Genomic DNA, 25,816 nt, shown 5'->3' with positions numbered 1-25,816 from the left:
CCATTTTCTCAGCTACTGGAAGTACAATTATGTAGAAACTATACAAAAGGAAGAAAGAGACTGAATTATTTTACTTCAAGATAGCAAGGGCTATGGGCACTGGTGCTTTCTGTTCAGTCCAATGGTAGGCCATTTGTTTTTCATTTAGTTGTAATTAATTTCACTAAAATATGTTTGTCTTCTGAAACAGAGATGATGTTATTTGCAATTTGTATACTAGTTGCAGTATTTTAATCTACTTTTTTTATAACATCTGAGATCTAACATTAGCACATCTAAATATATTCATTGCTGTGTAGGTTAATGGAACTGATAACAGGATTGAGTTTTAATGTACAAGTAAAATGAAAAGACTTTAAAACAAATTATTTAGCTAGAAGTTCCATTTGTATGGTTTGTGTTTCAGGCTAATCATTAGGGCTTACTGTAGGTCAGCATGTCATATCCCAGTGGTGTCTGGTGAGATGGAGGGTTATCTCATATGTCAACCAGATAGCCCTGTGAACCATTTCGAGCAGTCAAGATAATAGGACTGAATTCTGAAATGAGGTAGAATTTTGAAGCGGGGTACAGTTCAGAATGAGAGCTGGAAATATACAGTGCCACATGTGAGCACAGTGCTGTTGCTTATAAAGGCAGTCACCTTTTGGCATGAATAGTGACTTATGTTTGACAATAGTCCCTCAAGGCTGGGTGCAGCGAAAATGGGAAAGATGGCAAATCAGGTATATATTCCTGCAGAGAAGAAAGACGAAGGAAAAAACTGACTTCCTTATCAGAGTGCTATTATTTGTGTGTTTGTGTTTTAAATCAAATTACATACTAATTCTTCATTTGAATACTGATATTGCATGATAATCTAGTAAGTATTTTTTAGTACTGTTTTTGACTACCTTTACCGTTCCCTGTTGTGTTGCCACAATTGCTATTTTGATTTTGATCAAAACAGCAACCAGAAAAAAATCGAGTATTTCTTTTTCTTAATGAAAGTGTAATTTTTATGTTGCTGATGAAATATTGTGACTAAACTGTCTGAGAATAGAAACACTTCCATATTTCTAGGGTAGCTGGTTTTCTGTTGTTTTTTTTATATGTTGCATTTTACGTTTATAAATAAGGAAGGGGCAAAATCTATTGCATATTTCTGGAAGGAGGAGTTCTGTATCCTCTGCTTTCCTGTCATCTCAAATAATACGACCTAATTTCTAATTGCACATCTAAATCAAATTTTTGATATCATAATTGAAGTTGTTAATCATCTTTTATATAAGGAAAATAAATTATAAACTACTCTAGTATTGTGTTTATTTTCAACTTTAGAGCTAGGGCAGTATATTCTGCTGAATTCCATTATCAGTGTTGGGAAAACAAAATTTTGCATGCCTATATTTACAATACTTAATTTGAAAAATCACAAGCACTGAGGCTGAATATATTTTTTTTCCTTCTGCCTATCTGTGTGTGACTTGCATTGTGTTTGCCTTTTATTTTTAGTCATGTAGGTGAATGTAGGTCAGTTATCTGTCACTGATGGGCAAATCCTGCTAGCATTTCTTCACATACTTGATACTGTGGCTGTAACTCATAGCAAAAGCTTAGTGACTTATGTAGCTTTTGGTCAGCCAGTAGAGGCCACTCATAGCTTACTCCTGAAACTGGACGGTGATTTGAAAATAGGGTTTTGTTGTGTGCATGAGTTTTCTAATTCACTCCGAGTAAGCTTACCATGAACTGTTATACCATGACTTGTACCTGAAAAGTGTTCTGCTTATGAGCAGTTCTGCTTGTCTTTATTTGTTTCCTCTAATAAGTCTCATCATATTAAGAATAATAATCACCTTCAGTAGTGTACTTCAAGCAGTCTTAAAGCAAATCTTTTAATTGCATTTTTTTTAATCTCCTTTGTTGATACAGTTTTTACTTTCACTATATTACATTACTCTCATGAAGTAAGGAGGAACTACTTCAATTTAGAGTTCTTGGGGGGGAGGAGGGTCTTGTTTATATGTTTTTGTTGTTTCTCCCAAATGAGCAACTGAACTGAAGTAAAAACTAGCCAAAGGTCAAAACGGCAAAGTGTGTAGCAGATGGAGGAATTGAGCACAATCTCACAGTCTGAGGCTACTATCCTAACCACTGTGCTCTGCTCTTTCCTTCTGTCTGTATAACCGTACAGGCAACTTAACTTACGATAATAATTTTACATAAAATACATTGTTTCAGCATTTTAGATCATTTGTAACTAACAAGGATAAAGTCTTTGCACTACTGAAGTAAAAATCTTGTTAGCTTAGTGAAGCTAAGACTTCACCCTAGGATAAGTTTTATCTATAGATAAATATCACATGTAATAAAGACTTTTTCATATGCAATATGAACCTCAACATTTTAGTGGCAGCTTTTTCTATTAAGGGGAGTTTGATTTAATTTAAATGTAATTAGTTGAATTCTAGATTTTTTTTTTTTTTTCAAAACTAAAAATTTACAATGTTTTATTGTCATACTTCATATTTTCTTCAGACAGCTGCCCTGAAGGTTTTCCTTTTCCCAATGTATGAAATTGACATAAAGAGTCCTGAAGCTTATATGTGTGTTTCATACTACAAGCTGGTTTAAATGAAAGAAAAAAGTTTGTTTTCCTCTGAAGTCTCTTCTTAACCCCCAATAATGTCAGTCTCCTTTTTGCAGTGCTCTGAGCTGCTGTTGGAGCAGATACCACAGTTTTATTTTACATTACACATCAGACATCACAAAAGATGATCTCGTACTGACTCCTTTTCAAGCACATTCCAAAAGCCACTTGTTTTAATGTTATAATTAGTTAATTTCAAATGCAAGTTTGATCTTAAAAAAAAAAAAACAAAAACAAACAGCTGAGAAAAGCTGTGTAATAGCATAGGTTTACAATGAAGTTCCCTCTTTTGCTTTTATATGTGATTTAAATTTCCTAACTTTCTTTGACGAAATGGTGTGAAACAGGCTAGAGAGACAGGTGAACTTGCACATATTCTTTGACTCCTAGAAACATACTGATTCTCATTTTATCTAGGATGCATAGGTGCTTGTTTCTTTGTTTTAGGAAGACAAAGTGGTAAGACATATACAGGGTGATGTGTTAACTCTATTGTTAAAGTCCAAGTCTTGTGGCTTTTTATTTATTTATTTTTGAGATTTTTCCTTCCTATCACTTGCTTATGTTTCGCAAGCATAATGGCAATGATCTGTTGAGTTTTGCAATGCTTTGTTAGTGAGTTTGATTTTAAATAATTATAGAGTAGCAAGAAATTGGCATAGATCTAAGTATTCTGCTAATGGACCATGTCTTCATGAAGACTTAATAGAACCAGTAGGTCAGCCCTACTTTCCCTTTACACATCATATTTTGCTGGTTTACTCATCTGAGCCAGAGTACAGATTGCATCACAATTGAGCTGTGTGAACACCCATGATTTTCTTTTGTACTTTTGAAAATCAGTTTTGTTCCTCATCTTTTAAGACATTATTCCCAGTCATTTGTTGCATCTTTTTTTTAAAGCTGCTATTCTTATGTGGGGGGAAATAGTTAGAAATACTTCCACTTTCTGAATTAGTTTTACCTACCTAATTTCCATTGCAAGTGAGTGTGCTCAGTTATAGGGTAATAGGGCTTGGAGAAATGCAGGCAATTAAATACACTGGTAAAAACCTTGAAAGAAATTATTGTGTATCATCAGCTCTGATATGCTCTATACTTACTGTTAAGCAACAGGAGCATTTAAAAGCTAATAGTCTTGTGTATGGAATGAAGACCTTTAATATTGTGCATGAATTGACCAGAAGCACGCTGTTAATGAATGAACTTCATTTTAAGTTTAAAACAACACTCTGGTCAATCTTCTACTTACTCCCATCACAGTCGTTATGATTCCTCGGTATGTGTGTGTACACTCAGACTCTACCCACTTGCATACACTCTGTAGGAAAAAAAATAAAATTGTAGAAATATAGAATGGTTTGGGTTGGAAGGGACCTTAAAATTCCATCCTGTTCCAACCTCCTGCTGTGGGCAGGTTTGCCATACACCAGATCAGGCTGTCCAGGCAAATTTGTGATTGGGAAAAAATAAAAAAAAAATCTTTTGTAGACCTTCAGTTCTGTTTATTTTTCATTTACCAGTGGAAGCCTAGTACTTACTTCAGCTCCTTTTTGTGCACTGGGACTTCTAAACCAACTCTAGGAAACTGTGCAGTTTTTCTACATGACTCAAGAATCTGAACAGTTGAGTGGCTATTTGTTTCCCTGTGCATAAACTTGGCAATTCATTTTTCTAATAGTGACATAGCAGATTAAAATTAGCGATAGTTCTTTGTTTCTTTTTCTTTTTTATTTTCTTTTTTCCCCACCCAGTTTTGCCAGGATGAATTCCTTCACATTACCCATAATGAATCCTACCATCATCACCATTCAGTTTTATATAAAGATTTGTAATTTTGCACTATGGTTTTAATTTTATCAATATTGTGTGTCTGCTCAGTAAAATTGAAGCTTTCTAGGGTAGGTACAAAAATCCTGAGTGGTGTACTCTGTGAGCAGTTGTATCTGTTCATATAGTTCATATTCTCATATAAATTAATGGAAAAATATATTTGTCTTTTATATATTATTTTAAAACTGAAAATCTGTCAAGTGATTTTTCTGGGATTTTCAATGCTTATTAAGTTTCAGATTATGTATTTTGAGTAAGCTGGAAACTTAAACTTGTTTCCATAAGTACGGCTGTGGGTAAACAACCAATTTTAGTCCAGAAAATAGCTTTTGCTTCTGTCAACATGTTGTTTATTTTCTCCCTGAGATAAAAAGTTCAGTTTTCTGATATTTGTACCAAGATAAAGTCTATAAACAAGATTAATATAGTGTGGAAAAGGTTGTCAGCAGCCCTGGCAAAGGAAATAAGTTGCCTGTACACAGAACATACTGTAAACTGAATAAAAGTGTCAGGTCCACCATGAGATAATGTGATCATGAACCTCTAACAAAGCATGACATAGGCACAGTCGGCTTTTCTTATAGCCATAGTGTAGAAAATGGATTACTGTATTCCAGGGGTACCCACTGGAGTAGCATGAAAACTTCATTTTGAGATTAATGCAGGATGTAACTCTTGAGAGCCAAGCAACATGTTTACCTGTGTTGTTAAACTACCAGTTTAGTTATTAATGTTAACATTTATAAATTATATATTTAAATACTTGATTGTATTTTTAGGTCTGTCTTTGTGAACTGGTGTTTCTTGCTCTCAATTAATAGATGAATACCAGTGTAAAAGTTGTCTGAACTTTGGTCACTGATTTACTGCTGTCATGTGGCTGTGTACAGCCTCAGTAACTGTAAAAACTATAGAACAGTAAACTACAGAAGCTGGTAAAGCACTCGGTGTGCTATTCTCCGTGTGTGCTCTGTTCTAAAGATAATCCTTTGGATAGTAAAATTATGTTGCCACCATCATTTGCTGTACTGGGGTTTTTTAATGCACACAAAGGTTTTTCTGCAGTACTTTCTTTTCAAGCATCACCAGCCAGAAAAGTGACAACATTTAGGGGTTTCTTTTTTAGGCCCATTGTTACTTTTAAGGCCAAAGAAGCAGAATAGAGTCCAAGTGCTTAAATCTTGGAGCTTTCAAATTACTTCATAACTGTTCTTTCAAAGTTTTCTACATTTGGAGCTTCAACTGCCATGGTTTTTCTCCATCATAAGACAAGATTTTTATTTTTATTTTTTTTAAGTTGAATGAATTGTTCTTTAAATATATCACAGGCTGTTTTTATTTGTAAGCCTTACGTTTGTTTTCTTTTGGCAAGTCTGAGCCATATAAGCATATTATTGGTGAATTTTGTTGCCTCCTTTCAAAGCTGGCAGAATGTCTGACTTCTTTCCCACTTCTACTGACTGCAGGGCTAACTCCAAGGAACTAAAAGTCAGTTCCTGCATTCCCTGGCAGGAATTGTTTGCCTTCTGCTTTGTTTTTTGAAGGCATCAGTTTCATTGGGTGGTCCCTAATTCTTCCTGTCTACATGTGCAGACAAATTAGTCCTATTAAGGTGATTATAAAAATAAAGCCAACTGCATATTTAAATTATACCAGAATATTATCTTCTGCATATTACAGGAAAATTCTACGTGTGCTGTCATAAATTCTTATGATTGCTCTTAATTTAAGTCGTCTAAGTCATTTTTACTTCAGTGCACATAAAGGGCTAGACAAAAATACACAACAAAGTATGGTAAAAATCATTTTCTTTGCTTTTTTTCTTGCATCGACTTTAGTTTCAAGAGTGGTGGGGTTACAAAGGCTGAGGAGATTTTTTAATATTGTTTTTTTGTTGTTGTTGAATGTGATTTTCAAACCATCTGACTTTCAGTTTTTCAGAGTAAGCACTTCGTGGACCTTCAAAAAGTAACATATGTCCCAGATACCTGTAAATGCCGAACATCCAATCAGAATTACGCCCAAATGATTTGGTAAATCCTGTACAGTAACTTTCTGCAGACAGTTTTTGATTAAAAAATGCAGATATTGCAAATTGCATTTACAAAATTCAGGTGGTACACTAGATACTGCATTCAGTACATGCAACATGCTTCCTTAATAAACAGTCTCTGTGTTCGTATGCTGCTTTATAATTCAAAGAAAAAAAAAAATTTCCTACTTTTCTTCCATAGGTAACTCCAGGACCAGGTGGCAGCAGAAAGACCATTCACTTGTCCCAGGATTCTCTTCACCACGAGTGAGTATCAGTACTGGACTTAGAAATATTTCTATTTTAGTTTGTGTTACAATAGTATCTCTTCCCTGAAGCCACATTTTGCAACTGTACAAATGTGATAAGGGAACCTCAGCTCAGCTACATAATGTTCGTTGTTTAATAGTAACATTTATAATCCTTTGTAATTCATTTTATGTTTCTTCATGAAACACACAGTTCAGTACTTTGTAAATGTATTTTTATTAAGCTGCTAAGTGTATGCTCTTCTAAAAAGCAACACTCGTTAGTGCTCTAAAATAGGATAGATATCAAATGTAACAGGATGTTTACGAAGATGTGCTTGTTTTTTTTTTTCAAAAGTGAACAATTACAGAAATGCATCATTTGAATACTTGAAAATAAAAAATCATAATGGAATCTTAATCATTATGTATCATGGAGCAAAAAGATTATCATGATTTAATGAAAATACATAAATTGTTTGCATACACACAAATCAAGAATGCCATTCAGTTTACTTAGCTACTGCAGTGTGCAATTGATATGAACTGCTGTTCTGTCCAGCTGACAACATCAGTTGTGTTCTTTCTTAATCTCTTTTGAATAATGACAACAATAAGGTAACTTTCCTATAATTTCCAAATTCAGTACAGCTGTTGAACACCTTTCGTGTCCAGCTTATATTAATGTCTGCTAATTTATATGTCACAGTATACTTGTAACTTTCTTGCTGTCATTTCTTTTTCTTTTTTTTTTTTTTTTTTTTTTTTTTTAATTTCACACTTGCCCTTTAATTATCTTGAAAGCAGAAATTTAGGATTTAGCAGTACATGGGTTCCAGGTACAACTGGTATTGCATGATGATTCCTTACAATACAGGAGTGGGAAGATGGACGGATCATCAGCAAAGAGCTTTCAGATTTGTGACCTAATAATTTACATATGTTGCTCTGAAAGTAATACCTCCTATTAATTTCCATAGAAATTACAGTAGATTCAAAGAGCACAATAATGCTATTTGATAGTACAAATTCACAGCTACAATAAACTGTTTTTCAACATTTTTACTGCCATTGCTTATTCAAATTTGCCAGAAATAAACAAATTCCTGCATGCTGCACTCTTCAATACTTGCATCAGTAGAGATGACCTACTGTTGCTGTCACCACTGCTGAAACATACCACTCACTGAGATCACATACACTGTTCTGTCTCCATCAATGTTCAGCACGTGTTGATAGTGAGTGCCAGTGAGTCAGTGAGTGCCTTTTTTTCCACATAGAAGAATTCAGTGACGCACCTTTGCTTCATATGCAATTGCATGACAGCTGCCATTGTGTCAGAGTGCCCCGCTACTGCCATCGGTCACGTGGCAATATAACCTAAGGTATTTGTGGGATGGTTCAACCTCTACTGCGATAGCCCCACCATCTGCATCTGATGCCATTGTACAATATAATAAAATTGGGGGTATTAGTTTTGGAGCAGCCTTCATTGCTCAGGCAGTACCATGGACTTTGCTTCTTCTCAAAATACACTAGTTAAACTTGACATATGAACATCATTATGTAGGTGCTCCGGCATGCTGTGCAGAAAAAGTGGAAATAAACTATTATATTTGATAACTTCAGAAAAAGTGTAACATTCGTAATTGCAAACAGTTGCAATAACTCCTTGGAATAAGGCTGCCAATAATCAAAATTGTGTAATTCTGTGTAGATATGAGTCCACTAATTCTACTGACTTTGTTTTTCACTTTAGATTCTAAGTCAGACCCTGGTTTATGAGGTAGTACAGTTACAATTGCCAAATAGTCCAAAGTATTTAAAAATCTTTCCAGCTATGATCAATAAAAAACAACACTTCAGGATTAAATATCAGGTTATTTTTATTTATAACACTTGCATTCTAGTATATTAAAATATGATCATTTTTATATTATTTTTCCTTCTCTGACAAAATATAATTACCTATAAATCCAGTGGCTACTGAGAAGTGAAATTTGCAGTGTATTCTTTCAGGACTGTAGCAGACCGAGAGTTCAATAAAAATATCCCATTAAAATAAAGCGTAGCCAACGGCTGTATTTTCCTGGCAGACAATAAAATACCCAAAAGCACGCACAGGCTGGTCATATGACAGCATGTGCTTTGTTAGTTATATTGTTAAACCTGTCTTTTCTTCTTCTCCCACAGCCATTGGTTTAGCCCTGGGGCTAGGAAGGAACATAGCCAGGTAAGAACTGTTTTGATCAAAACCAGTTTACTTGAGATGTGTTAAGGAATTTAACTACCTCTATGCCAGAGGCAGCAGGCTAATATTTGAAGAAATGATCAACAAAGCAGGTGTAATCTCATATTTCTTTGCAATAAAATTTGTGAACAGCAGCGCCTTTCAAAAGAATTCTTTACTTAATTAAAAATCTTGAGTTAGACTTAATTTCAGTTAAATTTCCTTGAGTTCTGACAGGCTGAAGGAAAAGATATCTTGTTTTGTTGCGTTTTTGTTTCATTAGATAAAGGCTTTGTTTTTCTTAAAATGCAGTAAAACAAAATTTATCCCCTGATTTTTGTGAATGAAGCATAACAGTGACAAGAGTGGGCAGGTTTCTGCAGGATGATCTTCATTTCAGTTTTTCTTAATTTCATTGTTTAAGAAGACCACAGCAGCAGCAGGAAAAGAGATGATAAATTGCCTTTGTATCCAGCCAAGGAAAGAGTGCCATGATACAGCTATTGGTTAGGATAAACTATAGGTTTATCTACTGGTCCTCTACGGTATAGTTCCTAAGGTGCTCAAACCTAGAAATGTGCTCAAGGGAATGTGAAGGCATGTTTATTTTTAGTTGTTAGAGATATAACACTTAATTCTTTAGCTTGTTTTCAGACGTGGAGGAATACTTTTCCTTATGGACAGTCATAAAGTCCAAACAGAACATACTGTCCAAGAACTTTCAACTATAAAATTATATCTAGTTTTGTATAGTTAATATCAAATATTAATTAGAAGTAACTGAATAAATCAGTGATGCATTGAAGTTTAGGTGACAGTTCCACAGTTCACTTTTCAGTTGGTAAAAATTCTTGTAACACAGTAGATGAAATTAGATCTGTACCATCTCACTAGTGTGCTTACAAATTTAAATAGATTTAAGACTTCAGAAAGAAATAAGGTGCATAGAATCTTTTGAAAGGTTCATCACTGGGTGATCCATCATGAGCACTTGCAACTCTAGAAAGTCAAAGTTCAAATCAGCTTGTTCCTTTTCCCATGCCCCCCACTTCTTTTGAATTCCTTAGCAAAGCTGAATCTCTCTATTTTACCTGCTCAAAACTGTTGGAGTGGAAAAAAGTGTATAATACAGTTTTAACTATCAATTGAGAACTTCTGACATCTTACAGTAAGCTGACTGACACTTACTTAACATCGAAACAGACAGCTTTATACGATTCACTTTCAACTCGTATCAGTTTGAAATGTGCTTCTTAGTAGAAGAATCACAGTAGAACAGCTTTTTAAAAATGAGCGAGCTTCGTCTTAATCGTGATAAAAGATTTCCTTGGGGTATTTTTATCCTATTCCTGAAAGTTTGGTGCTATAAGTAGCAAAATTTACTAGATTAAAATGAATTTGAGTAATTATTTTCAAGGGTTTTTTTAAAATATATTGCTTGTCTCCAAGTATAATCTTTTCTCGGATAACAGTAGCTTTGAATTAATTTTAAATTCTACATGTTCATTTTGCATTTCCTAAGGGCTGCAGTTTCAGAGATTATCTTAAATTCACTCTGCTCTTAACTTAGCCTATTAATGAAGTCTGAAGTTAAGCTAATGTCAAATCATACATTTGCTTCTGGAGTATCATGTTTGGTTTTGTTGTGTTTTTTGTTTTTGTTTGTTTTTTTTCTTAGACCAGAATAAGAAAATGAGAGTCTATAGAATTCTCCCTGAAGTTGTGAAGATCAGTACTGTATACGGGCTAAATATTTTGTCTTTTAATTTCTGAAATTAAAATTATTAAATTAGAAAATAGATAATTAAAATCTGGCTGGTGATCTGTATTTTCATAAGATACAATTTCAGTTTACTTTTCAGCCACAGTATTGACAATGATAGAAATGCTGTCTTTATCTAATCATGAGATAAATACACAGTATATAATAATCATAGTGGTAAGAATTGTGGCTGTATTTAAGTGCAGTTTGCAAGTGCCATGATTTGCTGATCGTAAGAAAATGGAAATAAATAACTTGCAATGATGTATCAGAATAAGTTCTCTTTACACATCCTTTGATTGACTTTTAAAATAAAAGCGCCCTTATTCACTGCATCTGAAAATTTAATAACTGAAATGACAAGGTGCAGTCCTTATGCAAGAAGCAAGCAATAAAAAATTAGGGAAAAATTAAGCATAATTTTTAGGTAGGTGTAATTTTTCATACTTACACATAGGATGAAAGTATAGTTGACCAAGTCATAACATTCAAGAATTTCCCATGGGCTTTTAAGTTCATTCAATACTTTGTTCAATGTATGAATAGCTCTACTTTTATACATATTGTTGAGTTTTGGTTTCACTACTACAACTTCTTAACAGGATTATTAACTGCCACTTTACAAATCTTGACAAATATCAAAATGCTGGAAATACAATTCTGAATTTTGGAGACGATCCTAATGAGAAGTCTTCTGTTGTGTGTTTAAAAAGGAGTTAATCAAAGCTTGTTCCAGAACTTGAGACATTACTACAGTTAAGTAGCTCCTTCATTATCCCTGCTTCACCACTATGGTGGGAAGTTTTAATAATGTGTTTTTGTTGCTTCTGCAGCTTCAAATTATAAAAACTCCTGGGGCTCAGAGAAATTTACAACTGCTTCATACTTGCTTAGCTACAAGCACCAACCTGAATAGATTTTTTTTCATAATTTAAGTATTCCCCAACACTTTTGATTTTAACATTTAAAAATTTGAGTATGGAAATTGTGAAAAATTTTGGAGATAAATAAAGTGTGACATCGTGAGTGGCTTTGCAATGTACTTTTAGAACGCTTATTTTTTCATTTTCAATTAATTGGGAATTTATAATAAGGTGCGTGTTTGTGAATGTATCTTGCAATCTTAGTTATTACCATAAAATGTTATTAGGCATCCATCAGTTTTAGACTCCAGGGTGAAAACATTATTGAAGGATTATTCAAAAGTTGGGAAAGAATAGCATTTCTAAAAGACCAATCGAGACATTGCATATGAAACTGTTTTGAGCAATTTTTTTAATGTCTTCAGCTCTTGCGAGACAACCGGTCGGACAGAGGACACAAGAAGAACAGCTCTGTAAAAACAGCTAGCAGGTAAGTTCTGGTTATTAACATCTGTCTTTACAACTGTTAACGCAGTTGTTGATTTATTAATTCTCCATTTTTTTAATATAAATTTCATGTATATTTGGGGATATTTTCAGTGTTTTTTTGTGCTTGTAATTTACTTTAAACAGTCGCTTTTGTATAACCTAATCTTTGCTGGCACAGACTTTATCGGTGTCTGTATCCAACTACACTTAATAAACTCAATCTCTTTAATAAACATGAGAATTAAATGGATACTGAAGCAAGGTTTGTGCTTCTGGCATCTAAGTTAATTGTTGAAAATGTATGAAATTACCATTATGCATGCTAACTTTTGAATTCAAGAAGTCAACATAAATACCATAACACTTCAATTGTTCTTAAGTCATGTTTCAACAACAGGAATCTCAACGTGAAGACTAATCATACAAATCTAGTTCTATCCTCCAGCTTGTTTCCTCCCCCTCAAAATAAGATGTTAAATACTGAACTGATGGGCATTAGTCTAGAAGTCTGTTCCTAGAGGGGTTTTTGTGTACATTACCTGCTGAAATCAGACAAGGCTGACAAAAGAATTCTTATAACTCGAGTACTTTTTCAAAAGTGAGAAACTGTGGGAATGTTTCGCTTTTTGTGCACAGCGCTTTTCAGAATACTAATTGTGTAAACATCATGTCCTGAGACTATTTTGAAAAGTTATCACAGATTTGTATCATTGTAAAATACTATGGGTTTGTGTGAGTCAATGCACCTGTCTTTCAAGCATTTACCTTATAGTATGTACATAATCATCCTGAAATAAGTTTTTCACTTTATTAAATAATTGCTTTGATGAATAACTGGAAAGTGAGAACAATACTTCCTTCAAAAATGTGCATAGTAAATATGAATCTGTCATTGTATTCAAATTTTGTTAACACAGTTTTTAAAATGCTGGTTGGGCAAATGCTGGTCATTCATCTTTGGAAATGATGGCTTTGCCTATTTAACCTTATTAAGCAAAAATATCTAAGAAGTTTTACATACATTTTCTAGCAGATATCTTTATCACACTGTATTTTTGCTCAGAATATTAGTTTGAGTCCACATTAGATAAGAATCTTCTCTGTAAGTACACACTATCAAGCTGTTTACTTGAAACTGACAGAGTAAGTGGACGTTAAGAAGCAGATCATATTTGAAGTCTTTCAAGGACATTTTCTATGATTTAGAGCCTCAGAACAGTGTCTGAGGAATTCAGTATCATAACTTTCATGGTTATTTTTCTGATCAGTGAAGTTCTCTCAAAATGGTTGATATCTACACAAGCAGTTAGAAGAGAAATTTATTTTATTTGTGTAAATAACATTAAATGCAAGGAGTGATCTTCAACCTCTCTTCACTAACAAATCAGCAGTAGGTTGGTAGACTGTATTTCCAAATAAATGCCTGTTAGGATTGTATAAAAGCAAATGCAGGTCTGAAGACTGTTGTTTTCTCTAAGATATGCTGTATTATTAAACAGCGACTTACTTAAACTATTGTTGCAATAGACATAGTACCAGGGTATGTTATCATACTGTAGTATGTTCAAAAATAGCAAGATCATCTGCTGGGTTGTTATTAGGTTATTTCACAGTAATTTTTTTGTGGTTTTTCAGAAAAGCAAGAAGTTTTCTCTGCCCACCATAGAACTCTTGTTGTTAGTTCTTGAGAACAAAAGGAAAATAAGTTCTCAGACTTTTATGGTAATTATTATTTTTTTATGATGTGACAACTCTTAGAATATCAAGAAAGGATTTATAAGCTGTACTTCGAACAAATTTTAACAGGCTTGCTACAGTTTATCTGTTGCAAATAAGAATTTGATTTGCACTACGTGCAGTCCTTTTTTCTGTTAGGCCAATAAACTTCCTAGGGACTGCTTTCTTCCTACAAATTATAGTGATCTTTATTGTAACATTTCACTTACTATCAAGAACTGTTCTCAGCAAAATAGATTTTTCTCTACATATATAGGAACAGCATGTGACAAATACATATTTGATGTCATCGTATGTTCATAATATCTACCCTCATTCAATTCACGATGGTTTGTCTGGTTTTTCTTTTTTTATAAATTAAATTCATAGTGTCGTATGATGTGGGTGGCCACCCTGCCCAAGGCAGAGAGTTGGAAATAGATGATCTTTAAGGTTCATTCCAAGCCAAGGCATTTTATGAATCCAAGAAATCTAAGATTTATTTAAGGTTAATATTGAAGTTTGCCTGTTTTAAAACTTATAAATTGTTGTTTCTACTATGTTAAACTTACTTTCATCACTTGATACAGAGAAAACATTTTTACTTAACAAAGTACTTACAAAAATTTGTTTTAATGGCACATATTAGTACAGTTCTTAAATTGGTTCTCTCAGCCTTATTACAAATATGCAGTTTCATTGTGTATGGAATATTAAAACAGAAATCTATCATTTTAGAATTTTGTATATGCACAGGTGTTTTGGAACAGAAAACAAAGAAAAAAACAACAGCAATAAAAATTGTAATAAAAAAACACCACTAAAAGATACAAAGGTCACAGCAGATCAAATTTTAGATCCTTTCAGAATTAAGCATCCTTGAAGTGAATGTTTCGTGATTGTATTGTGCTCTGTTCACGTGCAGTTATCTGCATTCTTTTGCTGAATGTAGGTGTTCACTCACACCTGAGAGTCTGAAGCATTCTAAAACTGACAATAAATTAGTTTGTGTTTTAGACTATTTAAACTAACTGATGCATTGAAGGTAATTCGGATGAGTACACAAATAAGGGTTGTAACTTTACATTATGTTGCTGTTCAGCTGCTAAATGTGCTGACTGAATAACAACAGTGAGGAAGGACTGGAAATTCTATAGAATTATTGTACTTAACCTAGAATATAGTTTAATTGGATTCTCTTACTGCAAGATTTAATTCCTCCATCTATTTCTTTATATAATTTTCACAAAACTTCATTTTTAGTGGTGAAATTTATCTTTTTATTTCTGTTCTTTAAAATATTTTTTCTTTTTTGGATTGCATATAAGATAGTTGTATACACACATGTTTTTTTTTATGCTTGCTTGGACTGTTCCTTACCCCTTTGGGGTGACTGAACACAGTTCTTGTCTCAGCAAGTCAACGATATGTAAGTCCCTGCATTATGTTAGATTGATGACTTGTGGAATAACTTATTGGGTAAATACATCAGTAAGGTGCGGAGTTCTAAACACTGCAGTGGTCCAAAACCACTCTATCCATAGTGGAGTACTACTTATATTTTCTGGGTAAGATTTACCATACTATGTTGCTTGGATTAGGTTTCTTCTGTCAAAAGAAATAGTTATAAGCAAATCTTATGCAAATTAATAGCAAGTTTTATTATTGGAAGGATCTTTTGGTTGTTGAGAACTGTTAATAATGCTATTGAGGAACAAAATGTTAGGAAGGGACAGTCCTGCACCATAATACATGTTGAAACTGAATAAATTAAATGATGTGATCTTCTGTATTTGTGTATTTATAATACACATATTTATTTATGTCACCTTTACAAATAAACTTTTCTGTCACTTATTACTGAAATTATATAAACAGTGCTACATATTTCTGATTTAAAGCTGAATGCTTATTCCTCCTTCATAGCCTTGAAAAAGTTCTGTTTACATTATATCTTTGCATTAGGACAGGAACTATTTCCTCCCAAATCCCACTACACTGCTTGAAGGTGTTAATGCTCCCAGCTGCTTGTTTTCGTGCTATAGTCTTTTGCCAGTAAAGTAGGTTTTTTGTCTTTATTTTCTTAATACGCTTTGGGCAAAACCAGCCTGGTTAGCTCAACTCACCTATTTAAATTAAATTGGCTGGATATGTACAAACCATTTTAGGGAGTGCTCACAAGATTTCTTCCCCCAGCAGAGCTGTGGAGATGATAATCTCTAGCAGATGTGTGATAACAAATAGCTTGGGATAGTAATGTCTTCATCTGGTGCAGTTGTTAGCAGACCAAATGTCTGTCTATAGCCTGAGGCTGCAGGCAAACAATTGAATATGATTGAGTTATGGCAAGTTAACAAGTTGTTGCTTGGCAGCTGAACTGCCATAGCTGAGCATGTGCTCTTTGTTTGCATGCTCCCAGCAAGAGGTGAAATGCATTTTCTGAAGTCACTTTTGTAAAATTTTAGAAAAAGGAGTTGTACCTAAGGAAGATTCCCCGATGTGAAGAACATTGAAACAGAGTTAAACTGTATTTTGCTAGGCTACTATAACATCATTGTTCTCAACAAGTGATATATTGCTAAGTATTGCTGTGTATTTTGCTAGGCTACTATAACATCATTGTTCTCAACAAGTGATATATTGCTAAGTGATATATTGCTTAGTATACCTCTGTCACATAACTATCTGCATGTCTTAATTTTTTATGTATTTGTCTTCACAATATCCTGTAAAGCTAGGAAGTGCTGCTATATTCTCATTTGATGGAATAACCAGAATGCGTAAGTTAAAGTTATATTTTTGGTTATACAGTCAACACTGTAACTAGCTACTTATGCTGTAATCTAGAAACAGCATTTCAGATTGGTAAACCACTACTACTAAATATGTTAAGCTCATATAATTGTTTTCCTATGCATAATGGTCTTGTGCCTTATTTCTTTATACAACGTTGCTCATGTTAAGTATCGATCATTATTTTATTAATATTTATTTTTTCTTATTGTACTGTAAGAATTTATGGCACATGCATGGATGGAGAAATTGAAAAGAAAATAATGTCCAAACTGCTGCTGTGTGCAAATTCTTTAGTTGATCTTGATGACTCCATGTTGGCTCACCACACTCAAATGCTCCCCCAGTGATTGTTAAAAGGAAAAAAAAAAACTATTTGTAGTTCCTATACAGTTCAGTCCTGGCTTGAACAAATTCCTACTCACGAAAGTGATTTCAAAGTGGTATAGAAATATTCAAATTAGGGTTAAACAAGGTAGCTGATGCAATGCTAACAATTTGTCAATGTATATCATAGGATGAACTAGTTATCCACTGCTTGTGGCTGGAATGTAGATCACAGCTTGAGGTGGAACCTTGATATTTACTTAAGAATCAGCAGCAGTATCTACTTAGTGGTTACTGTAGCGCAGAAGGAAGACTATGTGCCATTCTTCCAATGGCCACTTGTTGCTGTTCTCTTCTGAGTTGTCAGGAAGGCTTTAAAGCACGCTCTTGCAATGGCAAACAAAATAGGCTGAAAAAACAGCTTTCTCCACATGAGAGACCTTAATGGAAGAAGGCTATGGAAGTAGTTCAAGTCTTATGTGAAAAAAATGTTAGATTATACTAAATGATGATGAGCGTCAGTTAAAATAAAGTTAATCACAACTTCCCCTGGGTTTCCTGCAAGTTCTGTGCTTTTTTCCTTAGTTGTTCTCTGTCCATGTTAAAATTTATGCCCTGTATTGGTACAAGGTGTTGTCTCTCAAGTATTGTATGTCTGTGATTGATTGTTTGATTTATCACGACTAACAGTATTGTGTTAAAAGAAGTTTCTAGAAGAAAAGTAGCACCAAAGCTGGTGAGAGCTTTTCAAAAGTGTTTTTTCCTCTGGATAGCAATATGAATTTCAGCCTTACCCAGTTTGGAAGGGAGACCCCTGTTTGTATGTTTGTATAACACTTGTTCACTTTCATCTAGTGATACAAAGACAGTGTTTTCTTTTTCACAGATGTGACACATAGAATTACAGCTGCTCTTTATTTGATCTTCTAAAGAAACAAAGATGTGCAAGTATTCTGTCTGCTCCCTCTTTCCCACCGTGTCATCTGTTGTTTGGGAAAGAGTCCTAATTTGCAGTAGATACAAAACTATTTGTCGTCTTGCAGGTTTGCCAAAAGTAAATGAAACCATTAATTACTACATTTTTTGAGCAGCTGTTAATAGATTGGGATAAGAAAACTGTACATTAGACTACTGGTTAATTACAAGTACTGTAATTGTTCAATGTGGCTTTTGTAGGATGAAATTACAATACCAGAGGAGGTAAATTCAGCCAGTTTTTTTAAAAATTATACATGAAAATGTGCACATGGATGCATTGCAGTAAAACTAAGGAATGCATAACTGGGTTACTCCTGATTCATTTTTACCATCAATTGAAGAAATACTCCCAACAAAAATATTTTAAAAGGTAATGTTTAAACATTTTAATTTAAGTGTACAACTATTAAAGGTAATAAGTTAATGTGTTATAACCCCAGAGCTAATCAATCATGCAGGAGAGTCAGATAAAATATTAAAATCCAAATGTGTTTACATCATTAGAAATTAACAACTAAGCAGTTTTATCTCGTCTTTGGAGTGCCATGAAGCACTAACTCTACGCTTATGATTGGTGCTTAATAATATTTGCAGTTCCAGATTAAATTATGTGAATGTTTGAGGACACATTGCTTTCTTCCCTTGTCATCACCCTCAGGGACGATGTTATTTCATCAGTTTGCAATTTTTCTCTTCAAGAAGAGATGGTGCCATTTTGAAAGAGGGCAATTTCTGATCTAGTTTTCTGTGCAGTGACCTTATTTTTAAGGTCATAAAAATACTTGCCCATGTGGGAAGAGGGGACAGAAAGTTTGGTTGTTATTTCGAAGGATACCTAGTATGTTGTACTTTGCAAAAAAATATTTTAAGGAAATACTTCAGATCCTATATTAATTCTTGGATGAAGTATCCACTGATAAAATTAATATTAGTCAGTATCTTTAAAGTGTAACATTATTTAAACTCAACTTCTCCAAATTCATTTTGAAAAATACATTCTTTGATTGCGTCTGTAATGTAAAGCTAAGTTTTAACAACAAAACCACAAACAGAATTTCATTATTGTTGTACTAAAAGCTAATAGTTTGTGATATTATATTTAAGTAAGCTGCTAAATAATAGTGCAAAAAAAATATACTTAAAATTAAATTTCAACAGTAAATGAACGTATTAACTGTCAGTGATTTAATTGGTCTTTATTTAAAAAAAAAAAAAAAAAAAAAAAAAAGAAAAGAAAAGAAAAAGAAAAAAAAAAAAGAAAAAAGAAAAGAAACAGAATGACAGAGAGCCTCCAGAACTGTAGTACTTCTGGATCTTCCTGATTGAATCTTACCCCGTATGAATTGACAGCAAGTTTATTGGTTTCATATAATTGAATTTCAGCATGATATGCTTGTTTCTCACACCAGTTTTTAGCTATGCTTTTCCTTAGTTGCCAGATTGAAGGTTACTCCAGTTTGTGCTCCAAAACTTGAGCTGAAGTTCCCTTAACTTTTTAGTCTGTTGTTAAACAACGTTGCAATCAGAACAGGCCTTTTTTTCTTTTTGTTTTTCCAGCACTCATTTGTCCCAATGTGAGTTTTTGTGTAGTCATAAAATTATGTATACTGAGGAAATAATTTATACTAGGGTGATCTGAAAATTTAGAACCTCTCTGTCTTTACACCACACAGGCACGTGAAAACTGTTTTCCTTGAACATAAGGATGAATAGTTATGCATAGAGGAAATGGGATTGCATTTTTCTCTTCTTGTAAATTGAAGCGTTTGTGTAAGTTTTATACTAAGTTCTTGCTAGTATTTGAGGAATCCCTGGATCTCATATACTTGAAATAGTATCCATACTTAAAGTAGTATTGTGTTAACTATAATTCTTAGTGACAAGCATAGGCACTGTGGCTTCTCTTCCAACTGTGGTTTTCTGTAAGGAGAGAAATTGTAGAAAATGTGAGTAGCTTGTTTCATATTATGTGGAATTTTCTTTATTATCTTTGATATTTCAAAATCGTGGTCATTTAGTATAATAACACATTTCTGCCTGTGTGAAAAATGTCATTCAAGAACTGTCCTAGCCTAAAGGAAGAAGAGGACAGTAAACAGCGTGATATTTTTGGATCTGGGACTTTGTATTGTCAAGGCTTTTTGAAGTTTTAGTATCATCCATTCGTAGAGAAAAGAGGACATCAGTCCATGCTTCTTTAGCTTCTTCCTACCTGCTCTTCTTTCTTATCAGAATTCAAATTTTGCATTAGCTCCTACATGTGCAGACATCTTGTACTTAGTGAAGTTTCATGGCAGTTGTTATGATGAATGGATGCAGAAAGTTAGGAAGCATAATTAGTTTAACTTTCAGTCTCAGCTCTGGTGAATTTTTTCCCCCTCTCTCTTCGTACACACGGTTATATCTCATTTTCTCAGGTTATTGTCTGAATTATAACTGTACTATCTTGACCTGAAAATGAGATTGTTTTAAGAATTGTTTGTCACGCATACTATTAAAAATGTGGAAGTGAAAAGACTAAGGGGAATGATGTAGGAGTCCAGCTGTAGAGTTGTTATTTTCCTGGAGCCTGTTGATAGACAGTAGGCTAAAGACTGATGAAAAACTTCTGGATCACCAATCTAGATCTAGGCCTGAATGATCAGTTGAAAATGACTGTTGTGCTGGGTGTCTACTTGAATGAATTGAACTGTTAGTCTCTTACAGTGGAGCAAATGCATTTCAGTTGTCTGTACTTTCTCATTTTTTCACAGTAGAAACAAAGTAGGGAACCAATATCAAAGTTGAACCTTCCAACCTTATAAAGGTATCCCATGTTCTGTTATTAAGCTACTATGTTAGATATTTCTGACAGATTTTTACACTGTTGCTTCTTGTTCTCAGCCTCCACTAAAAGAAAATTTTGAAAGTGGATGCAATGATTTTAAACTATCCCTACATGGGTATAATCTAGAAGTGTGGGTATAATCCAGAACAGTATTTGCAACGCTTGTCAACAAGTTGCATTTGTCCTGTACTGACTATATTTAGTGAATGTCATGCTCAGTAAACAAATATGTGTTCAGAAATACCTGTAATGAACAGTGGAGCTGAGTAAGCTATCCTGTCCCTGTGTGGAAGTATCTGTTCAAGGCCATGGTTATTGCTCAAGTCAAAAAGATGCTTTTGAAATTGTTTCAGACTACATGAGGACCCATATCTTTTGGTTATTAATGATGTTGTCAAAAGATGAAAATGGAACAAAAGAATGTTTGCTTTAGAATTTGTGAAACAATATTGTCCTATAATAGAATGGTATTTTTTTGTGGAACCTCTTTTCTGTCCATATTACATCATCACACAAAGGTGAGCATTACTTATTTTTATCAGGTGTTCTGTGATTAAAAATCATAACGGAAAATGTGCATTCAAAACTATTCTGAAATATTCTGCTATAAATATTCATTTCTAAAAACATGAAATCATGTGATTTGAGGGGAAAAGCTGTAGTTTTAGCAATTTATTTTTTAACAGAAGTAGATTTTTTTAGTTCTATTCCATCAATGTTCCTTGGTGACTTGTTTGTACACTAAGATATTGGTTTAGATTTGCCTTTGTGTAATTCATATACTTTTGATCAATTCCAACTCATGCCCAATTATATTGCACTAAATTAACATAATTCAACAGATGTTGATATTTAAATGTTTTCTGGCATTCACATCTTGGACAGCTGTCTTAGAGCTTGGGGAAAAGGCAAACATTTAGAGTTAAATGCTGAACATATGCTTAAATTACTAATTAGAAACAAGAAAAAACAATGCATTATCCTTTCTGAGGGCAATAGGCCTCGAATACAGAAAAAAAATTAGGGACTCTTGATTTGCAAATACAGTGTGAGTGACTTGTGATTAAGTGTCACAGTGTTTGTAATGATGTAAAATTTTGTTTTCCGTAGTGTTGTACCTGCATAGAATTTCAGGCCTTGCACTACTTCTATATTCGAATGACCCTTAGAAGTGCTGAAAAGGTAACACAAAGGAAGATATTAGGATACAGTATTTGGTGATACAGTATTTGGTGATGAGATAAGCTGATGTGGGCAGGAGGAAAACTGTATTTTTCTTAGTAATTGCCATAGGGCTTTCAATAAAATAGGTATGTCATCCTTATGTTGAAAGTTATGTTGTGAACAGATTGGCTTAATATGGAAGGAGTTTGACATGCACTGTTCTATCGCAGCTGTTTAAAATTTTGTAAGAGGACAATAAAGTGCATAGCTTTTGTGGTTAATATAATATTTTTTCACACTTGTGGAGGCAGATGCTGCAATCTGTTGCATGGATGATGTCATTCTTTAAACAAGTTTGAAGAAAAGCTTCAATGTTTGTAAAGGAAGTAGAGGAATCAAATGTGGAACTGATTTCATGTGAATGCTGTCTGAGAAAAATGATACCAAGGAGAAATCTATATTCATTTTCATAACCATTAATAATTAATGTTTATGCTACATATGAATTGTATTTCCATATTATTTTGCCAGTTCTTTAGCACTGAATGAAGAATAACTGTAAAAACTTTTAGCATGTTTTGTAGACAAGATTAATTTGCAGACAAGAAGGAAATGCCTTCAATACTGTCAACACGATAGTGTTCAGAAGGTATGGGGGGAATTGTACTGTTCTTTCTACAATCTCCAGAATGTTAACTTGAGGGAATATGTTTAAATTTGTGAAATTTCACTTGTTAAAAACAAAATCAGGACTACTTCAGGCATAGTAGAGATTTTTAAGTTTTTGATTTCTGGGAATCAGTCTCCTAGTGCTAAATATTATAAGTGCTGTTTTTGCAGTTTCCGTAAAGGCCACAAAATCCTTTTAATTCGCTGGGGTGAGTATGATAGAAGTAGAGGTAGACCCTCATGTGTACCCAGAGTGTATGACATCAGTATCACTTTATCAGAGGTTTTTGTTCTTTTTTTTTCTGCAAGGAAAATTTAAGTGAAGAATTGCTCACCAAGATTGCAGCTATCGCAGTAGCTTTGGTGTAGACAGTGGAGGCTGCTCTAGTACTTAATGCTCAGACTGCCCAGATTGCCACCAGGCATGCACACATGATGTTGCTGTGACAAATAACAAACTAGATTGTAGACATTGATTTGACTTGAAGAGAGGTAAACTTGTACTGTGTGACATTTATCTCACATACTCTTACCAAAATGTTACTGAATCGTTTATTTCAAGATTACTGTATTACATCATACTGAGATCTGGAGTCTTGATCTTTGTTGTTAAATCCATTTTTCTGTTCATTCTTATTTAGTGTCAGCTAATCCACAGAGATGACCTCAGAGTAGTGTCCTGCACATCTGCTTGAACTGCACATGCACTGTGCATATTTAAAGAGTGAGAGGGTGTAGAAACCATCTTGAGAATGGGCAAGAAGCCATCCATATGTGTAATTGTTCATAAGGCACAAATGTTACCACAGGTTTACAGTTCTCTGGCCATTTCCATGGAAGCCAGACGCTGTGCCCACATTTGGACGTTCAGGCAAAAGAAAATGTAGAAGTTCATGTTCATCATAATGTGATTGGATGTTTAGTAAAATGTACATAGTAGTCTTTAATTCTGTTTAGATCTAAAGTGATCATAAACTGTTCTGTGGACTCAGGTGGTCTTGAAGCCATTGTTAGTCACTTCTGGAGAGTTAGGAGGATACAGTAGGAGTTAAAAATGCATCCAGGCTTTCTATTTAAGCAGTTTTAATGAATATGCTTCCTTTGGTAACTGTATACAACAGTGTCTGCATTTTGAGCCATGTAATAAACAGGAATCTGTAGTACAGGTCTATATGCGTATGAATTTGAGAACCTTTTCTGTGGTATTGTCATGCTAACGATATTTAAGTAATGGGAAGTTCACTCAGATTATGCTTTGATTTTGTAAAGTTGAGTTACACAATGCACTTCATTTTATTGACTTTCATCTGTTACGCAGTTTTGAATTCTGTTGCTATTTTAATCTTTATGCTAATGTGAATGTTATTTCACATACTGTCTACTTAATTTCAGTTTATAAGGAATTGTCAAAGCATTCGAAGCATAATGTCAATCATGGTCCTCACTGCATTCTGTCTTCAATTATATCTATATTCATATCTTTTGCTTATCTATATTTTAGGACTGAGAAATGATGGTGGCAATTACATTTCCACTTGAAAATAATTCTCTCAAGTCCCTTCTAGACTGCAAACCCATCAACTCTTGCTTTATTTTAATCTCTTCTTAAAGAATTTTGCTTATAAACTTTTGTCAAGCTTCTACAGTAGCTAAAGTATTCTGATGATAAAAATTGAAGAGTTCTACAGCCATCTGCAGGAATACATTGATACTGTGGCAGAATGATGTGGCACTGTTTACAGTGGGTTTGTTCCTCAGGTGAGAGAGAGATGTTGGTTGTAGTGTAACAGATAGACAAGTATTGATCATTACAAGTTCACCTAATTATCGTATTGAAATCAGGCTTCTTCAAAGCATTATTACGTTATAATATCCACCAGCATAGGGTTTTCCAAATATGAGTACAGATATTAAATAAATGTTGTTAAACAAAAGATGTTTACTCTCCCACATCTGACTTTGTTAGTCATCAGTACTTTTATCCATTTTTAACATGGAACTCAAAACCACAATCTCAATTACTTACAAGTTGTCTTAGCAGTGTTGCAGTGTAGTAAGCTAAATGGTTTGACACTAAATATACTGAATGTTAATGAAGTTAACTGCACTAATAACAGCCTTCATTGCTTCTTTCTGAAGAGGCTATAGAGTAATTATTGGATTTGATTAGTTGTTTTTTGTGATTTTTGATTTTTGTTTTTTGTTTTTTAATCTGGGGGGAGCATTGAGTTTCGGACTGTTATAGTTGTTTGTTTTAGGGGTTGTGAGCTTTTTGTTTGTTTGTTTGTTTGTTTACTCTAGTAATCAGTTGTGATTACATGTAGTAAATCAGTGAGCTAAAAGTCATTTGGGTGAGTTCATCGTATTGCCCTTCTCAGTGATTGGGCTAGTGAATTTTTAACTCTAGTAGCAGCAGAGTTCTGTGTTCATTTGCTCACAAGGTGGATCACCATGTAAGCTGTGCAGCTGTAGGTTCCATCACACAGTGGTTGGTTTGAGGGATGTTACCGAGTGGCCCATTGTCTACAGAGGGATTTTGCATACATAAATCTGATATAACCTCTAACAAATGTCTTGGACAGCTGAATGTGTTCGGGGGCATACTATATGTAGCCTTGGGCAGCCTGGTCTGGTAGACAGCAACCCTGCCTGTGGTGTGCAGGTTGACATTAAATGATCATTAAGGTCCCTTCCAACCTCAAACATTCTGTTATATTATGATTGTATGAAGACATGAGTAATAGAAAAGGGACTCATGAAAATCACTTGCTTACTCAGCTGTGATAATTATGGGGGGGAAAAAAAGGAGTCTGTTCTGTAGGTATAGATAGAATTATTTGGGGAGCCAAAAATTGTATGGTATGATATCAAGGGCAAGTCTCTTGAGAAAAAAATGACAGGAAAACTGCAACTATATAAGGAGATAACAGAATTTGTCTGAGTAAATGTTTGGAACAATGTCTTGATGTTTCTGAATAGTTTTGCATCATGATACTTCTATACAGAGGAAAAAACAGATTTGCTGTATCAAAACTGCTTTTCATTGTTATTATTGCCATAGGATTTTATTGTTTGTTTTACTGTTCCTGCCTTCTGTAGTCTATGTTCAGTGTTGAGGCTCTTATTTACCATGCATAATGAAGAGTCTAAACACAGCACCCAAGATTTTTTTTAATAAATAAATAAAAATTGACAGTAGTTTATCCAGTGTTATTGTTTAATATGTTGAGGCATGCCACAACAACAACAATTC

At 34.0% G+C, this 25,816-nt stretch overlaps 1 protein-coding gene across 2 annotated transcripts in view; it reads left to right on the top strand.

Annotated features, from left to right (window-relative positions):
* The window catches only part of GPATCH2 (G-patch domain containing 2), a 102,547-nt gene that overhangs the window by 57,647 nt on the left and 19,084 nt on the right, over positions 1 to 25,816 (top strand). For both annotated transcript variants that reach the window (XM_072333023.1, XM_072333024.1), the window contains exons 6-8: positions 6,700 to 6,764; positions 8,939 to 8,978; positions 12,026 to 12,090. In XM_072333023.1, the coding sequence (XP_072189124.1) occupies positions 6,700 to 6,764; positions 8,939 to 8,978; positions 12,026 to 12,090 (170 nt within the window). The remainder of the gene's footprint in view (positions 1 to 6,699; positions 6,765 to 8,938; positions 8,979 to 12,025; positions 12,091 to 25,816) is intronic.

This window comes from Excalfactoria chinensis, chromosome 3 (assembly GCF_039878825.1).
Source record: "Excalfactoria chinensis isolate bCotChi1 chromosome 3, bCotChi1.hap2, whole genome shotgun sequence".
Classification (NCBI taxonomy): domain Eukaryota; kingdom Metazoa; phylum Chordata; class Aves; order Galliformes; family Phasianidae; genus Excalfactoria; species Excalfactoria chinensis.
The sequence above is the reverse complement of the archived record's forward strand: the minus strand, read 5'-3'. Positions and strand labels throughout refer to the sequence as shown.